At 36.8% G+C, this 19,430-nt stretch overlaps 1 protein-coding gene across 1 annotated transcript; it reads left to right on the top strand.

The window, feature by feature from the left end:
- Positions 1 to 16,671: 16,671 nt before the first annotated feature.
- Positions 16,672 to 18,171, top strand: LOC138868862 (uncharacterized). The gene has a single exon (XM_070146436.1). It carries the CDS (start codon positions 16,672 to 16,674, stop codon positions 18,169 to 18,171), a length of 1,500 nt encoding a protein of 499 aa, XP_070002537.1.
- Positions 18,172 to 19,430: the final 1,259 nt, after the last annotated feature.

Below are 19,430 nucleotides of genomic sequence, written 5' to 3'. Positions count from 1 at the left end.
CTTGTGATTAATGTGCCTTGAACGTTGTTGATTAAGTTTTCCATTATAGTGGTGTGAGTAAAATGGCAATAACACAAGTTCGTGTGGGTACGAATGTGTTACGTGGTAAGAGCTGTGGAACAAACGATGGAAAGAAATCGTAATTGATACAATTGAAACAACTATGGCAATATCATACGTGACTTGTTGTGGGTAATTATCGTTGTGACTTGAATTGTGTACGAGTTATTGTATATGTTGGAATTGGTATTGATGTTTATGAACACTCTTTGTGAATTATTGTTGTTGTGTGAAATATGATTGTCTGGTGGGATCGGGTTGCGCGCCGCAACACGAAGTTATAAGGTGTGGGTTGTGGTGATAAGGGTGGCCGAGGTAATAAGGGTGGAAAAATGATCGAAATCACTATTGAAATAAAAATATGTGAAAGTTGTGAAATCATTGATGTGATGAAATAATGTTGAAAGGGGAAAATGAGAGATTGTGGAGTTTGTTTGGCTTTGGTTGTTCCTTTCATGTGCATTTGATTGTTGATTCTATTACTGTTTGTTATTTGTGTATTTCTTGATTTTACTTGGGGTAAAGTTTGTTCATACATACCATTACAATTCAAATGTACTGACGTCCCTTTTTCCAGGGGCGCTACATTCATGTTATGATTGTAGGTGGTCCCATAACAGGTACTCCAGCCTATCGACAGTAGCACTCCTTCACCTCCCGTCAGCTGAATTGGTGAGCCCCTTTCCTCTCGGGGCCCTGCGTGGCTCATGCCGCTTATCCTCCCGAAAATTTTATTTTGGTATTTGCGTAAGGTATAGACGGAGCCTTGTTACCGGCAAGCATTGTAACACTCTTTTGTATCTCTAGAGGCTCCGTAGACAGGAAATGTGGGTTATGTACTTATGTATTTTGGGCAGTATAACTTGTAAACCACGCTAAGTAACTATGTATGTTATGTAAATCTCGTAAGAATGTGTTTAAATTTATAAATGGCTATTTCACTTGGTTAATGGGTAATGGAAACGCAGGGTATCACGTGGAATAGGAAAGGCACCCAGGTCCGCTTGGTTGGGGGCTACCCGATCGAGCGCCGGTCGCGCCCCTCGGTTTTTGGGGCGTGACAAGGGTAAGTGTACGTATGGGAACATACACAGGTCAGCGTAGGATACACTCTTTTTCTCGCTCTAACCCTGTATATTTTTGAGACTTTGCTCCATGCTCCTCATCTTTCTGGTAATCTTCTCTTGTTCGAGGTTTTTTGTGGTTTTCTCCTGCCCCGCAGTAAACTCGTGCCGGGGTGGTTGAGGGTAAGCATTGGTAGTAAACTGGGTTGGTTCCATTGGGAAAGATGGTGCTTGAAAGGTGAAGGAAGACGGATCAAAGCTTTGCCTGGGTAGAGTGGGTTGTGCAGTAGCTGAACAAGGTGGCACAATGAATATGTTCGAGGCCACACCTGAAGTTAACACCTGTGGGCGAGCCTCAGAAGGTGTTCCGGCAAAGTGGGCTTAGATGGTAGGATATCCCAGTGGGGTGTTTGGATAACTTATGTGGATGTTGGAAGTCCCACTCGCCCTGGGAAATAGCTCAGGGAATCCAGGTATCGCGCTTGGTGGTTCTCTGCCGTTGGCCCAGGCGTCCCACATTTCCATCATGCGGAGATGCAGAATTTTATTTTCCTTAGCAGTTGCTGACTCAGAAGTTGGTATGGCCGAGATCGGGCTATCCTCCGGAATCGGAACTATTGGCAGATGACTTTTCGAAGACATTTCAACACTTGCTTTCGACCTTGTGAAGTACATATGTGAAGCCAGACTACCACAAAACCAACCACCTTAATATAGAACTTGCACTTAATAGTAGACAACAAACCAGTTAGTTTGAAGCAATTAACACATAGGTAATCGCACATTGGGGTGTGATGCACCTATACAGTTAAATGTGTTTCTACCTGTTTTGCAATAGTTGCGTGTTTCATCCCGGCTCTTGCTTATTTTCCCAATTTTCTTTTCTTTTCACTTTGTCTCTTTGCGCTTCTCTTTTATTCCCATTTTCCTCTCTTTGTTTTTTGTTTGTTTTTTCTTTGGCTCTCTTTTTCTTTCCATATTCCCTTTTTATTTGAGCTATTTACAAAATCATGACCGGATCCGATGAGGATTGCCTACGTATCACAATGCTGCGTGAATCAGATCATCACGTAGTTCAAGAAATAAGTACGAAAAATAAGGAAACAATTTTTGGGAATTTTCAATTTTCATTAATAAAACTCCTAAACTTTGCTATTACAAAAGACTCCACCATACTCATTTCTTGGAATTTTAAAAACTACAAACAGACTCAAAAGAAAATTTTAAACTAAAAACTGAAATACAGACTCGATAAATGAAAAATCAAGAGTACATAAGTGCTTTGACTCTTGGGGCTCGTGGGACATCATTCAGTCTTGCCACGGGCTATGTGCAAGATCCCTTTGAAGACGCTCCAGATCACTCATTATTTGGCGGGCAAATGTCATTACTGCAGCAAAGAAAGTGGTTCGACTCATGTCCTCACATTCATGGAATTTCATGACGATGTAATCTGCAATTGCTCTAACCCTCTCCCAGATAATACCCTTTTCTTGGAGCAAACGCCCAATTTGCTGATTCCGAGCTTCTAACACTTGGGTGTCATGATGGTTTTGACTTTGCAACTGTTGCATATCTTCCTCCATCTGGGACATCAAGGCATAACAATGTTCCCTTTCGTCTTTAAAGTTCCTAGCCTATTTGGCCTCCTCATTTTCAAGGGTAGTTAACTTTCTCTTCAAATCGGTCACTGTCCCCTCATATTTTTTTTAATTGCCGCACATATTCCGTCCGTCCTTCTGCATTCTTTGCCAGTTGTGCTCAGACTCTTGCTAGACTAGCCTCCAATTTTTCTAAGTCATCTTGACACTCAATTACTTTCTTTCGAAGATCACTTATAAGCCTTTCATTTGCTCGGCTTCTTTCCCGATTTTTAGCAGTTATTTTCATCTTTTTGATCTGAGCTTTAAGGGCATTGTTTTCCTAAGCCAACTTCTTCTTTTCCCCTTCATCGGCAGCAGCTTGGACACTATTGTCAAATTTGAGGTTCCTGATTTGTCCCTCCAAATTACTTATCTTGGCCCTATAGCTTGCTTCTTTCGTCAACCAGTCCCATTGCTCCCGCGAGTCATTAGTGAATTGCTGGACGTGAGGTCTTTTAGCAGGCCTTTCAGGCTCTCGAGGGATTTGAAACCTTTTACCGAACCAATTCATGTAATTAGGGTCTACCTCGCCTTTAGATAGATCCCGCACCAGAGTCTTTAGTTCTAGAAATCTGCACTCATTCCAAATCTGACGAATTTTTCCTTCTGGGAATACAACCTTTAGACCCAACTCTATGACTTGTCGGCTCAAATCTTCATCATGGGGAATAGTTTGAAATCTGCCCAATTGGCGCGACACCATGTGAGGACGTATGGCTGAACGCTCCGGAGATCCATTAGGAGAAGATAGCACACCTTGGCTGACATGTATATGACTTCGGTGACAGGGAGCCATCCGAAAGTCCACTCAATTTTGTCCAAAGTTAAAGAACTCAAGTGCGCAAACCAAGCCTCTATACCTTCTGGAAATTCAACACCCGCCACTCAGTTTTCATACTCTTCGATGCAATTCAGACCAGTCATGCCGTAGTTCATATACCCGATACAGTGACAAAGATGTTCTTGTATCCACAGTTGTAGTAGCAGGTTACAACCCTGGAAGAATCTTCCCCCTTCTCGACAGATGGTTAAGGCTCGATAAATCTCAACTAAGATCATTGGAACAAGGGTGCCATTAGCTTTCTTAATCACGACATCAACCATTCCCACGAGACCCAATTCTATGTTGGCGTCTTTTCTCGGACAGATTATGAAACCCAAGAATGCTACTATAAAGGCCAAACCCCATAGTGCCTCCCATTTATCTTTGTTTCCTACATGGGTCAGACCAGTATTCGGTGCTTCAAAACCGTGGGGATTGCCATAGCGCTGGTACAAGAACTGGAAAGTGCAAAACCCTTCAGATAAATTCTCATCTTGAACCTCCCGACTAATACTCAACATATCTAGAAACTTGTGAGGAGAAACTATTCTTGGTGACACCGGGTACCGACTTCTAATATTTCCGCTAAGACCGGCATAGCCCGTAATTTCCTCCAGTGTGGGGGTGAGCTCAAAATTAGAAAAGTGAAACACATTATAAGTCGGGTCCTAGAAAGGTATCAAGGCCTCAATCACCTCCAATCTCGGCTTGATTTTCAAAAGTCCCACGAGACCATCCAAAACTTTTACCACAGTCCCTCTGCTGACTTTTCCTAAATCATTCCACCACATATGGAGCTGTAAGGGGATTTTCTCAAGAGCTGTGAAGGGTTCATTTTCATTTGTGCTCATCCTGCACATTTATTAGGGTGATTTAGTTAAAGGATCATGACTCATTTTGACCCAAGAAAAAGTTATCAATTTCTTCTTTTTTTTTTTCAAAATTTTTTCATTTTCAAAATAAAAACCCGGCTTTGCAAATATGGTCCTTCAACACTTCGGGAAAGAAGATTTTAGGGTTGTATTTGCTAACCGCCAAAAATTTGAAAAAGAGACCATAGGTGGCTGTTCTTGCAAAAGCAGCCTTCTGGCGCCCTTTTGGGGACATCCGGCTGTTTTGGACAAGAATGGCATCACCTTACTTATTTATGACAAAACAATAAAAATTTTGTTCTTTTTGGGTTATTTTTGCAAAAAATGAAGTTGGACCCGATAGGGGTTGCCTACGTATCTCACATCCGGTGAAAATAAAACTGGCGTAGTTTGGGCAGATTTGACATAATAAAACAATACTAAATATTTTTTTTTTAAAAAAAATTTCTCTTTTTTTTTTCAAAATTTCGGCAGAGTTTCGGTACCTTTTGAACATTGGTATTTTCAAAAATGGGTAATTATCTCTCTAGCCCTCAAATTGATTTTTCTTTTTCCCAACTTTTTTTCTATTATTCATAAGCCGGTCAACGTGCAAATCCGAAGCAAATAAGTGCACAAGTAGTAAGTAGAATGCATCAGGATGGTCTTTTTATTTTGGGTACACCTGTCCTAGACAAACCCAACCCATGTGTTGAGTCTCTAAAGTCAAATGCACGTGATGCAAACAAACGTTCCTACTAGGGATCCGGCATGAGGCTTTGTTATACTAGGTTTAAAACCTGGGTGTATTGTTCTAGACCTGGCTTACCCGAGCAGACAACTCGAGCTGAGGGGGGCATCGTACCGGGAATACAGAAGCTTCACCGGCTTTGCAACTTGTCCGAACCTCGTTCTAAAATTGGGATAAGACTCTAACAGAAAAGAAGTCACACGAAGTGCACACTTCCCAGATGATTTAGAAGACTCAGAAAGAAGAGAGTTTCATAGCAATTTATATACAGTCCAAACAATATCAAAGCGGTAAAAGCGGCATTTAGCACATTAGGCTCAACATATAAAAATCAGATAAAACAAGCCAACTATAACAGTTATTCTAAGCTCGAATTCTTAAACCCTGAACCAAAGTTCTGGGTTTTGATCCCCAGCGGAGTCGCCAGAGCTATCACACCTCCTTTTTTACACACCCGAAGGGGATATAGGGAGTTTTTCCAATTAAAGTGATATTATTTGAAATGAGATTATTTAATTTATCAGAGTCGCCACTTGAAATAGTTTATTTGGTGTCCCAAGTCACCCATTTATTTTAAACTCCCAAATCGAGGAAATTCGACTTTTATTTTAAAGCCTGCGAACCAGAAATTCTAAGTAAGGAATTCTGTTAACCCAGGAGAAGGTGTTAGGTATTCCCGGATTTCGTGGTTCTAGCACGGTCGCTTAAACTATTAAAATTGGTCTATTATCCTATTTATTACATGTTTTAGCCTATGGTGTATTTTTAGCTTATTAAACCGCTTTTAATTATTTTAAAACGCTTTTAGGAAGATTCAACGTTATTTAAAACACGCCTTGAACCATGCCACATGAAATGCACCCGCGGTTCGCGACACGTTCTATTTAACATAGTTAAAAATTGAAATTTGACATGAAATGCACATCCGGGTTTAATAAATAAGGAAACCAATTTAAATAGCGCGCCTAAAGCAACTAAAAACAAGCTTTGCGAGGGCCATGGAAAATTTAAGAATGGCACACCTCAATTTTTAAAAGAGTTATTATTAATTATCCGAGGGCCTTGGGTTATCTAATTTTACACTATGGCACACCTCAAGTCTAATTTTAAAGGATGTTCGAACTAATCTTTTGAGGGCCATAAATTATATCTTACTTAATATGGCACTCCTCAAATCCAATTATTCAAATAATTTCTTATTTTTAAATCATGAGGGCCATAAACTATTGGTATTATTTAATATGGCACACCTCAACTAATTAATGGACCTAGTTGATTGATTAAAAGACTAATGGAATTTCTAATTTATTTTTAAAGCAAATGTTTAGGCTAAATTTTAGTAACTAACGGATTGACAATAAGTAAAACCAAACACTTGCTTGTTAAATAGGGCCTAAACTGGCGACATGCCCAATTGTCATTGCAAAAGCTGCCTATGACAAACACATGAAGCAACTGGCTCAACGTGAAGCCCAAACCAAACACCAAATTGTCAAAGAGAAAAATCGGGCGCAACTGGGCTATGACAACAACCCAGATTTGTGATTCATTACCATTGATTGAAGTAAATTGCAATTTTATGAAAACAAAAACCTGGAGATAAAAACAAAGGCTAACATTTCTTACCAACTTAAAGCCTATACAAAATGCATCCCCGAAGCCGAATCACACACTATAATGAATATGTAATCCTATTGCAACAGTAATCCGTATGCAATTATTTCATCTCTTGAAATTTAATATAATCCATGACATATAACCAAAACACTACATGATTCTCCAAGAAAAAATGAATACATTTACTAGTATAGATTTCAACTGAAAGTCTTTATTACATATTCAGTAGACTCGAACAAAAATCAACACAAACAAACACTGATTTCAGCAGACTAGAGTGGATCTAAGACATGTTTAATTCGACTGAAGTCTCTACTGCAGTAATATTAACAGTCCATTCATACAAACACCAACTCAGCTCATTTAAACTAAATGACTGGAGGGAATAGTTTATCCAGGACTACAAACAGAGCTTAAAGCTAAAAATAGAAAAGAACAAACACAACATGAAGAAATTTAAATTAATTACAGAATGAAATGGTTGCAGAAAACAACAGATATATCACTGATTTTTTGACTTAATTAACCAACTTCAAAACTCTTCCATTTCAACATGTCAATAAGATTCAGTGAGTACCTGGTTACACCAACAAACAACAAGAAAAATGAGTTGGGAGCTTAAGAAGAAACAGTAACAGCAGATCCAATTCAGTAAACCAACAACAAACCAAATTTGAAAACCAATTTTAGACTTGAAAATGAACTAGAAGTTCTTTGTAAATTTTAGATACTAGAACAAACAGGAAGCTGAACCAATTTTTCACCAGAAATTGCAAAGGGATTTCAGTATTTGAACACTCAACCGTTTTTCTAAATTTTAGTGTTTTTTTTAGTCTCTCAAAATTTGACTTGAGAGTGAAGCAACAACCTTTTATAGAGAAACTCTAGGACAACAGAAATGCACTTCAGATTTGCCCATTAAACCTTATTTAATTCTCGTTTTTGATAGTTAGTCCCTAAATTCAAATTTTATTTTTTAAAAACAGTCCCAAACCCACCTTCCTAGCAGCTTCCTAAATCAGTTATGAGAGATTCCCTTACTTAAATTCCCTAAACTACCCTTTAAACTTATGTTATTTACCCTTGTAAACTAACATGGGTCAGGCTGACCCAAACAATAAACCAGACATGGGCTTACCCAACCCGGTCTGACCCCCTTTCTTTGGGCCTCTGATTAACAGAGCCCGAATCCAAACTTAAATGAACTCCCAAACAAACTAATATAAATCTGAAACATAAGACCTTTTCTTCTTTTTTTTTCCAGCGAAATAAATTAAATATTAGGAGATAAAGAGAATCAATAAATATTTACCAAAGTAATTAATTTAAACTAATTGTGACTTAGTCCTAATCATGCACAGAACATTTAACCAACAGAAAACAGAGAAAAAGAAAAAGAAAAAGAAAATCAGAAGAGATGAGGAGTGAAATAAACATAAATAAGGAAGGAACTTAAATTCCTAGAGTAAAGGACAGAAAATGGCTTGAACGGACCTCTGACTTTTCGATTTCGAGCTGCAATTGGTATTCATCGTGGGTTCTTGTTAAGAACCAAAGAGAAACAACAATTACGGCCCTAACCAGTTATCGAAGCTTGAAAAATTTGGGAGATTCTTGTTTTCGCTTTCCTGCCTTTTTTAGATCTGAAATCGGCTCTGTTTGGTAATGATTCGAGGGAATATGGTGATGGCTTGGGGGTCAGGGGTGAGTGAGGGTTGTGTGGTGTTTATTTGGGGTTAATTGGAGGTGGCGCTGCCGGTTACAATGGCGGAAACCCCTCAGGCGACGCTAGGGTTTGATGAGGGAGATGAGAGACAGACGAGGGTGAGTTTGGACTGGGGTTGTCACTAGGATTTTCGGACAGATATAAGCAATGTGGAGGAGGTGATTTGAGCCGTTGGATGATGATAGATGAAGGGCTAGGATTTGTTTAGATGGGGGGAACTCTAAACGGTGTTGTTTGGTTGATAAAAAGGGCGGACCGGGTATGGAATAAAATTGGGCCTGATTTGAACGGTTCTTGGGGGATATCGTTTGGGCTGGAGGAAATAAATAAAATGGCCCCAAAACCAGACTTCTTTATTTCCTTTTCTTTTCTCTTTAAATTTCTAATTTTTCTTTTTTCCAAATTAAAATAAAACCTAAATTAATCTACCAAAAATAAGCTAATTACCCTTCATAGTAATTACAAAAATTAATTAAGTCCTAGATTAAGAGAAAAACTATAGCAATTCAAAAAATTAAAAGAGTTAAAATGCAAAATAAACTATTTTTTGTGGGTTTTCCACTTTTATAAAACACCTAATTTACTAATTAATCTAAAAATATAAAATTAAATCCTAAATGCAAATGCAATGTATTTTTGTATATTTCATAAATCAAATAAAATTAAACATGCACAGAAAAATGCAAACAATTAGAAAAATTCTACAATAATTCCTAAAATAACAAACAATTGAAAGGAAAAAAAATCCAATTCTTGGGATTCTGTAGGAGTAGTTCATGTGGGGCAAAAATTTCGTGCTCACACCTACCCTCAAATCCCTCCAAAACAGAAGAGCGAAAAAGAAAAAACAAGATCTCTTTGAACTATTCAGAAATTCTAATTCCAATACAATTTTCTCGGGAACTGGATATATAGGTGAAAATGCTCTCTAATATCATTATTTTGTATGTCACCTAGCATTATCCATCTTTAGTCACTTCTACTCTAAGCATTCAACTATCGTTTGTTATTGCAAAGAAATTGGTCGTTTTTATGTAACAAATCAGCTATACCGGGTCTTTTTATAATCAATGCGAAGGTTGATTCCTCTGAAAGATTATTTATTGCAGCATATATACACCAACAAGAAGAGTACACTGTAACAATCCGGCTGGTCGTTTTAAGTATCTGCACTTTGCTCGGTAGTTTGAGGGCTCGTATATCTCCGCATGATGTATTATGACTAGCGTAAATCGTCGGTATTGGTTTTCAAGTTATCCGGAATCGATTTGGAAGAATAAACTTCAAGAGTTAAGCTTTAAGTTGGAAGAATTGACCAAATTTGACTTTTTAGCATTGGACCTCGAAATGGAGATTTGTTAGTTCCGCTAGCTCTGTTGGGTAATTTTGGACTTAGGAGGGCATCCAGATTGTAATTTGGAGGTCCGTAGTCGAATTAGTCTTGAAATGGCGAAAGTTGGATTTGTTGAAAAGTTTGATCGGGAGTAGAGTTTTTGATATCGGGGTCGAATTCCAATTTTGCAAGTTAGGAGTAGGTATGTAATGACAAATGTGACTTGTGTGCAAAATTTGAGGTCAATTTGAGGTGAATTGATAGGTTTCGCCATCGGTTGTAGAAGTTGAAGTTTATTGATTTTGACTTGAGGTGCGATTCATCATTTCGAGGTTGTTATGCATGATTTGAAGCTTTAAGTAGGTTCGTTTTGCCATATAGAACTTGTCTGCAAAATTTGGTGCCATTTAAAGTTGATCTGATATGGTTCGGACGCTTGGTTGCGATTCTAGAAGTTCTTGAAGTTTAGTTTGATCTTCATACGTTTTGGCGTCCGAGTCAGATTTTTAGAGGTTATTTTGATGATTTGATTGCGTGAGCAAGTTCGTGTTGTATTTTTGGACCTGAATGCATGGTTGGTTTGGAGCCTCGGGGGCTCGGATGAGTTTCAGATTGGTTTTGGAATGATTTTCCATGATTTTTAAGTGTTGGTACTGGTATCATCGCATTTGCGATATTTGACAATCACAATTGTGAAGCAACCATCGCATTTGCGAAATCTGGGTTGCTGGGGAAGATTCTCAATTGTGAAGAAACCCTTTGCATTTGCGATGTGGAGTTGTTCGCATTTCGAGGGACCCTGCCGCTTTTGCGAAATATTGGTCTTCGCATTTGCAAAGTATTAGGCCGCAATTGCGACCTTGACAGGAAATCTTCTGGTTCACTTTTGCGATGAGATGTTCGCATTTGCGAACCCCATGTCGCAAATGTGACATCTGCAGTCTGCATATATCTTAGAATTCCGAGACTTAGCTTCATTTGATACTAGCTTCGATAAGAGGGGATTTTGTGAAGGGATTTACATATCAAATCATTGGGTAAATGCCTCTAATTAATTCTCAACTATATTTCATGATTTTATATAAGATTTAACATCAAATCCATCGGAAATCTAGGGAAAAATTTGGGGATTTTATCAAAGTATAAAAATTTGGGATTTGAGAGTCGAATAGGACTCAGGTTTGGAAACAAAAGCCATATTAGGACTCGTGAGGCTATGGGTAGTAAAGACCTATCCCTGGACCCGGGTTTTGACCGGGCAAGCCCTGGGGTTGACTTTTTAGAAATTGTATAAAAATCAAAGCTTTATTAATTGAAATTATTTTCTCTTGCATTGTGTGATGTATTCAAGTCTTTCTTGGCTAGATTGAGCCGAGCGGAGGTGAATTTATAAAGGAAAAAACTAAATTGAGTATTGAGTTAGCCGAATTGATGTAAATATCTTGCCTAACTTTGTTGAGGTAATTTTTCCTACTATTTGGCATTGTTTGCTACATGCGGGGGAGGGGGATACATATATGAGGTGACGAGCGTATATGTATCTGCCAAGGCTAATCAGCTTGGTGGTAGATTATGTTATAATTATGTCTTGTAGAATTACGTGACCTTCTTGCTTATGCCTTATATGACTCTTAAATACTAAGAACATAGTACTAAATGTTAGAGATCAGACTTAGCTTATTATAACTTGGTCAAATTTGATGGAATTTTGAGAATACATTGATGTATCTTATTTGGTCATCACTATGCGTAGTCATTAATACATTGTTACAACCTATATTCTTGAGATATTAGATTCTATATTAGTGTTGTAGATCATTCATGAGAATTGTTGAAACACTTGAGTAATACGGTTCTTGAGGGTTTATTGAGTTATTGATGGAATTGTGAAGTTGTGATTGAGATTCATTTGGAATATTCGTTTAAATACTCTCCTTGATGTTATGTATGCTTCCTGCCTTGTTTGTCATTGATATATATATGCTTGGTAAGGAAGAGTGTAAAGCACGAAGGATGATGTTGTACCATTGTGTATACATTATCATGTGAGGGAGAGTGTAAAACACGAAGGGTGATGTCGTGTCATACCATTTGAGTGTAAAAGCACGAAGGGTGATGCTGTGTCATACCATTTGAGTGTAAAAGCACGAAGGGTGATGTCTGCTATATTATTGAGAGTAAAAGCACGAAAAGTGATGTCATGCCACATTATTGAGCGTAAATGCACGAAGGGTGATGCCGTGTCATATCATTTGAGAGTAAAAGCACGAAGGATGATGTCGTGCCATTTAATTTATATTGTTATACTTTTATATTATCGCAAGATCATGGCACAATGGGTGTTTTCGTGCAGACGAGGATGAGGGACATGCATTATGTTGTGATATCTGTTTTCTATGTATACGTTCATGTCTTTATCTTGAGCAGTTATCTTCGTACTTATAGATCTTGTGTGACTTGTTGTTATTATCCTGTCCTTGCTCTCTATTTCAATCGTTGTTGTGTTGTCCATATCTTCTACTTGTTTAATTTGCAAATAAATGCCTACTTCCTGCTGTTATTGTCACACCTCCTTTTTCACCCGCGCCCGCAGGGGCGCAGAGGGAGTTTTTCCAATTAAAGGACAATCGAAACGGGATTTATTATTTAATTTAGAGTCGCCACTTGGGAGATTTATGGTGTCCCAAGTCACCGGTTGAATCCCGAATCGAGGAAAAGATTGACTCTGTATTACAGTCCGCGAACCAGAAATCCGAGTAAGGAATTCTGTTAACCCGGGAGAAGGTGTTAGGCATTCCCGAGTTCCGTGGTTCTAGCACGGTCGCTCAACTGTCATATTCGGCTTATTTATGTGGTTTTAATACATGTTGAACCTATGTGCAAATTTTAACTGTTTACCGCTTTTATTATTATTATTTTTAACGAGAATTGCAACGTCGTGAAAATACATCTCGAACTACGTCACATCAATGTACCCGTGGTTATTGACACATTTCAACTCTGTTGAGATTTAGATTTGGGTCACAAGAATACCGCATGCTCTACTACAACTCTAGAAGATCCTTCACTTTCTTCTTAGCTTTTTCTGCCTCCTGCATCAGAACTTTATCCAAAGAATTTCCATCTCATAGCTTTCCTGAAACTGCCTTCTTGTCTTATAGTTTAAATTTTCTGATTAACTTCAGTTTTTAGTTTTACTTTTACTCTTCAGCTAATGAGTCTGCTAGACATACTAACTGTTTGAAACTTCAACTAATCATTCAAGAGACTTAGATAAATGAAATCTAAGGATGTCCACGACTTCTTTATATTAGTATTTGCTTTTTAAATTGAGTCATAAATAAAGCCACCTTCCATGAGAGAAACCATCGAGACCATATTCGCAAATGAGAAAAATCATATATTCTGATATCCTTCCACTAAAACCCATCTCGAGAATAGATTTTGAATTACCTTTGTTCTATGAACACAGTGGCCACTAATACCTGTATGTTCAAGCCAAAAAGTTAACATAGAGCTGCAGCGGAGACTCGCTTTACTTGCAAATATTTTTACAAACAAGACAATGAAGGTAAGTTGGTAGAATATTATGACTGACTATTAAAACTAATCAAATGCATAGAAGACATATGGAGAGTTTTAACTATATTTAAACAACCTTTCTATCGAACAAAGAGAGGCTTTTCTGGATGATGGAACTACTATTAATATCTTGACTAATATGCTTTAATTTATATGTCATGGGATCAAAGAGGATATTTATAAATGAATTGCTACATTTATAATTTTTTTATGTTTTAGCATATACTTAGTTAGGTCATTGAATGCTGAAACACTGGAAAAAAATGGCAGTCGCTCGTCAGCATAAACTGTGAGATGAATCATTTTTCTTGCCTTCAAACTCCCTACACAATATCTCTTGTTCACCTTTTCACTTTTTCATAAATGAGATAATGCTCATGCTAAGTACAACATATGTTCCTAAGAAGAGATAAAGTTTGTGGTTTACAAGAACTAAAGGGATATATGTATGAATACTACTAACATAAGAAAAGGTTCGTCAAATACCAGTACATCTTTCACTTGCTTCAACAATTTAATTTAGCATACACCTTTTTAACGATGAGTTAAAACACATTCGCTCTAGATTTAATTCATGATGTCTTTCTTCCGGAACCAAGTATGATACACATTCTCTTTTGATTTGTGAGGGCATCTCCAACCCTCCCCCATTTCTCCATAATCCAGCCCTATTTTGTCAAAATGTGGCTCCAATGCTCCCTTATTTTTGCCCCCAAAATAGGGAATGAATAGTGTTACTCCAAATTCGGAGTGACACTATTCATCTCCTCCCTTACTATTTATCCTTACTTTATTATTATTTTTATTATTTAACTCTTTTAATTTATCTCTTTATATATACCTAATTATATTTATGTAATATCTTTATAATATTAATTTTACATCTTAACTTTAGCGTATAATTTTGATAAATTAATTTTCGTACATTTATTATTTTTATGTAAAATTGTAAGTTAATTTTTTATAAGTTATAATTGTACAAAAAATATATCATCAACTCAAAAAATGAATGATGCAAATATAAATTATTGGATGTTTCTAAAATTGAAAGGTGCGAATATAAAATATTAGATGTTGCTAAAATTGAAAAGTGAAAATTGAAAATATATTAAAAATAAAAATACATGAAATATGTAATAGTGTAATATGTATTTAATTATCTTGTATTCAATAATTTTACTTTTATTTGAATTATCCGTTAATATATATACTCTATAATTTTTGCTTACAAATTATAGTATTTAAAAATTTATGGTATAAAATAATTTTATATTAAATTATATGTGATGTGTTACACCCCATGTTTTCGTACATGAAAGTACGCCATAAGTAAATTGATGAAAGCTCGAAAATAAGATGTTACATCCCGCATTTTCGTACGTTAAAGTTTCGTCGTAAGTTAATCGATGTGAGTTCGGGAATGAGGCTATTTTGAAATTATAAGCTTTATGCTATTTTAAACACGTGATGAGTAAATTCGTGAAGGAGAAAGGGTAAGCAAATCGAAGAAAATAATATTGATATTGATGTGAGAATTACCATTTACCAACATATAACTCAGGGAGCTTCTCTCTCTAAAATTCCCATCCAAAAACACTAACACTTAAATGGACTTGGATCAAGTTCATCAAATTCCTCCTCCTAAACCCCCATATATCAATATCAATCAATTTCTTGATAAATACAAATTGCCCATTCTTAGTTTCAAAGATAAGTTGGTACAAGGTGAACAAGAAACTTCAATCAACATGATTATCGATACAAATATCCATTATCCAGCTGAATCACAGGAAATTGGGAAAGAGGACCTCATGTGTCCCTCAAACATCCAACAAGTTTAGTTAATTCAAGAGGATATCCATCGAATATATCAACCATGGAAATTTTCGACTATAGTTAAGCTTCAAGGGAGAAGAATCCAACACCACTTGCTCAAAAGGAAATTACATGAACTGTAGTAAACAAAGAAAAACTTCCCTTTGATTGATTTAGGGTGTGATTACTACATCACTAAATTCAGTAATGAGGAAACTATGCAAAAAGCCCTACATATGGGTCCTTGGTTCATCTTTGGTCATTTTCTATCGGTCCAAAAATAGGAACCAAATTTCCTTGCATCAGAAGCAAGAATATCAAAAACTGCAGTTTGGATTCGCCTTCCCCAATTACCTACGGAATTTTATGATGGATTTATCTTTAAAAAGATTGGTAACAAAATTGGCAAACTCTTAAAAATTGATGCATGCACTTCCTCAAATCTTAGAGTAAGATATGCTAGATTATGTGTTGAATTGCCTTTGGATGTCCGAGTAACACCCTTTATCTTCATTGGATCACACAAACAAGCTATACACTATGAAACTGGGAATCTTTTATGTATTAAATGTGGAAGACTTGGGCATGTCCAATCCAAATGTCACTATAAAATAGTTGTTAATGCCCCTTCTCCAACTGACTTGGACTCTACTGCCAACCAATCCAAGGATCATAAAGCAGCAACACAAGGTGTAAATGAAGATTCAGTTCAATCCACTAAGGAAGAAGTGTGGCAAACGGTGAGTTTCCCAACAAAAAAGAAGGCCAATCACAAGAACACCCCAGGTAAATCTAATGAACAAATCAAGCATTTGTCAGGTACTCTCTCTTCTACCTCATTAAATGTTAAATCCACTGATAAGCTAATGCCTCTTAATCTTCCCAATAGGATTTCTTCTAAGACTTACATTGTCAAAAATCCCAGCCCATCTTTTTCCCCTACGACTGGAAACAAATTCTAAGCATTGGTTAATCCGCCCAAGCTAGATTGCATGGTATTGGACGTGGCTTCATCCCCCAACTCAAATTGCCACATGGCAAACTCTACTAAGGACCAACCAAATCCCTTGAATGGCACTAATTATCTACCTACTCTGCTAGATCAAAACAATGTTCCACAACAACAAGCTCCTCCCAATCAACTAGAACCAGAAGATCAACCAATAGAGGATGCAGAGGAGTTGAACCTGCTGGGGTCAGACCAAATCCTAGAGTTTTTAAGTCTAAACGATGTAAAGGTATATCTATTCAGGGAAATGCGCGAGAAGAGATACGTTCTCAGTTGTCCCCCAACACTCTACAAATTCTCGATGGATGTCAGGCCTTCACAGGACCCAACTGTTGAAAGCCATGCAATGATCCTAGTACCTTCGATCATGAGGAACCCAACTCCCCCTCCATAGAGAATGAGGGACAATGGTAGCATGCACAACCCTAATCTCCCTAATATGATGCCTCATCCGATTAATTTTATCATTTGGAACATAAGGGGTGGTAATAATGATGCTTTTAGCGTAAACTTTAGAGAAATGATCGATACCCATAAACCCAGTGTTGTCACCTTACTGGAGACTCGTATGGAAAACCACGTATCTCTCCTTAATGACTTCCCCTTTATTCAAATGATCGAAGTCCCAACTGAGGGACAGTCTGGAGGAATGGTCATTCTATGGAAATCAGACGTGGTTATAGTTAAAGACTTTGTGAGAAGGAACCAAGAGATACATGCTAATATTGATGTACGTCCTTTAAATATTTCTTGGCTTTTTTCATCCATTTATGCTAGTACCAAAGTAGCAAATAAGAACAATCTTTGGAGTAATATTGAAGGAATTTATAAGCATTATAAAGGACTTTGGCTTTTGGGAGGTGATTTTAATGATACTTTTTGCATGGATGATAAATTTGGGGGTAGAATAATTAACAGTAGACATAGTTCTCGTTTGTGGTCTACTGTTAATCATTGTAACCTTTTTGATCTTGGTTTTAAAGGTTATAAATATACGCGATCTAACCACCGTAGAAAGTCTAACAAATTAATTATGGAACGTTTAGATATAATATTTGCTAACGATAATTGGATGAGTCTGTTCCCAAAAGCTATGGTTGTCCACCTTCCAAAAACCCACTCTGATCATAGCCCCTTATTACTCCAATTATTCCCTAACAATATTTTTCATAATGGTAAACCATTTAGACTTGAATCTATTTGCTGTAGGCATCCCGACTTTGTTAATATAGTTAGGACTAGTTGGCAAACAAATGATCTCCCTAAGGCTCAACAGATTTTCAAAGAAAAAATCATTCCTTGGAAAAATGATACATTTGGTGATATCTTTAAAAAGAAAAAAAAAATACTTCTGGCACGCCTAGATGGGATTAAAAATTCACCAAAGTATCATACTAGTTCTTTCCTAATGAACTTGGAAACTACTCTTCAACATGAGTATAATGCCCTTTTAAAAATGGAAGAAGACTTTTGGAAGCTTCGTTCAAGAATTAGTTGGTGTAATGAAGGTGATGCTAATACTCGTTTCTTCCATAGTATGGATACCAATAGGAAACGTATTAACTCTATTATGTACTTTAAAGATGAGGAAGGTAATTGGATTACTGATGCTAAATCCATTTTAGAACACACTTTTAACTATTTTAATAATTCCTACAAGACTTCTAAAACTATTAGTAAGATGGCTTCTTTTAAAAATCAAAAGGACTCTTTCAAAACCAATAATTTAATCACCCTTGATAATCCTATGACAAAGGAAGAAATCAGAAAAGCTATTTTTTCATTCAAGCCCTTTAAAGCCCTGTGTCCGGATGGTATTCACCCTTTCTTTTATCAGAGATACTGGAATATAATGGGAGATTCAGTCATAAAATTTTGCCAAGATGCCTTTGAATAACAATCTCTCCTTGAGGGTATTAATGATACATACTTGTGCCTCATCCCGAAAATTGACAATGCCACTGATCTAAATTTTTTTAGACATTAACTTTGTAATACGGTGTACAAAATTATTACCAAAGTTATTGCTAATAGAATAAAACACTTTCTTTCAGTCATTATTAGCCCTACTCAATCTAGTTTTTTAAAAAATAGGAGAGCTAGCAATAATGCCATTGTTATTCAAGAAATTATCAATAATATGTGCTCTTCAAACAATTCTAAATATGATATGTTATTAAAAAATGACCTCGAAAATGCTTTTGATAAGTTAGAATGGGATTTTATTCATAAAACTTTTGTTTTCTTTCACTTTCTTCCCAAAATTTCTAAACTCATTATGCACTGTATTTGCACTAGTAAAATTGGTATTCTTGTCAATGGAACCAAGACTAATTACTGTAACACCCCATAAATCCAGATTAGTTGTGGATGTGTTAGATGACTATTAATGTGATCTTTTAGACATGTGAAGCCCTATCAAGATGAGTATGGGTAATGTAATACCCCGTAAATATGAATCAGCTGTGTACGGATAAGGACTATTTATGTAATACTCCGTAATTTGAATCGGTTGTGGATGCATTAAACGAGTATTAGCGTGATGGTAATTGAGTGGTTATGTTAATAAGTGTATAAGTTATGTTAGAGGTGAATTGGGGTCTAAGGAGAGGCCTAAGTCTAAGCCAAGTTGGAAAATTTCAAAATGGATTAAAGCTGTGAATGAATACGCACATGACCTCACTTTGAACGATCATATCTCCGGTTCTATAACGTGTTGTGTGATGAATAACCTATCAAATTAAATCACTTTGAGTCTAGTTTCCAACTCAACAAACCGTTTGTCATTTGGAGGTGTATACAGAAAGTTATGACCATTTTACTGGGCAGGTGTCACTAGCGCGAAGTACGCATTTTTGCTGAGTATTCTGCCTCGCGCGCGAACAAGCGCGCGAACTCGCACGTCTAGAAGGTTTTAAATACTTTAAAGGACGGAAATAGAAATTGAGTCACTTCTCAAGCTTAGGGTTTCCTCTACACCCCAACTCAACCAAGGCATCCAATTGCACACCTAAGGTGAGTTTTTAAGTGTGTTTTCATGGTGATTTCACTTCTCAATCACTAGTTACAACATGATTTTGATTGGGTTTCATAGGATTTCTTCAAAATCTCAAGAACACCCCAAAAGTTGTCTTTCAAGATTTGGTCTACAAGAGG

The sequence above is a fragment of the Nicotiana sylvestris genome, chromosome 5 (genome assembly GCF_000393655.2).
Source record: "Nicotiana sylvestris chromosome 5, ASM39365v2, whole genome shotgun sequence".
Classification (NCBI taxonomy): Eukaryota; Viridiplantae; Streptophyta; class Magnoliopsida; order Solanales; family Solanaceae; genus Nicotiana; species Nicotiana sylvestris.
The sequence above is the reverse complement of the archived record's forward strand: the minus strand, read 5'-3'. Positions and strand labels throughout refer to the sequence as shown.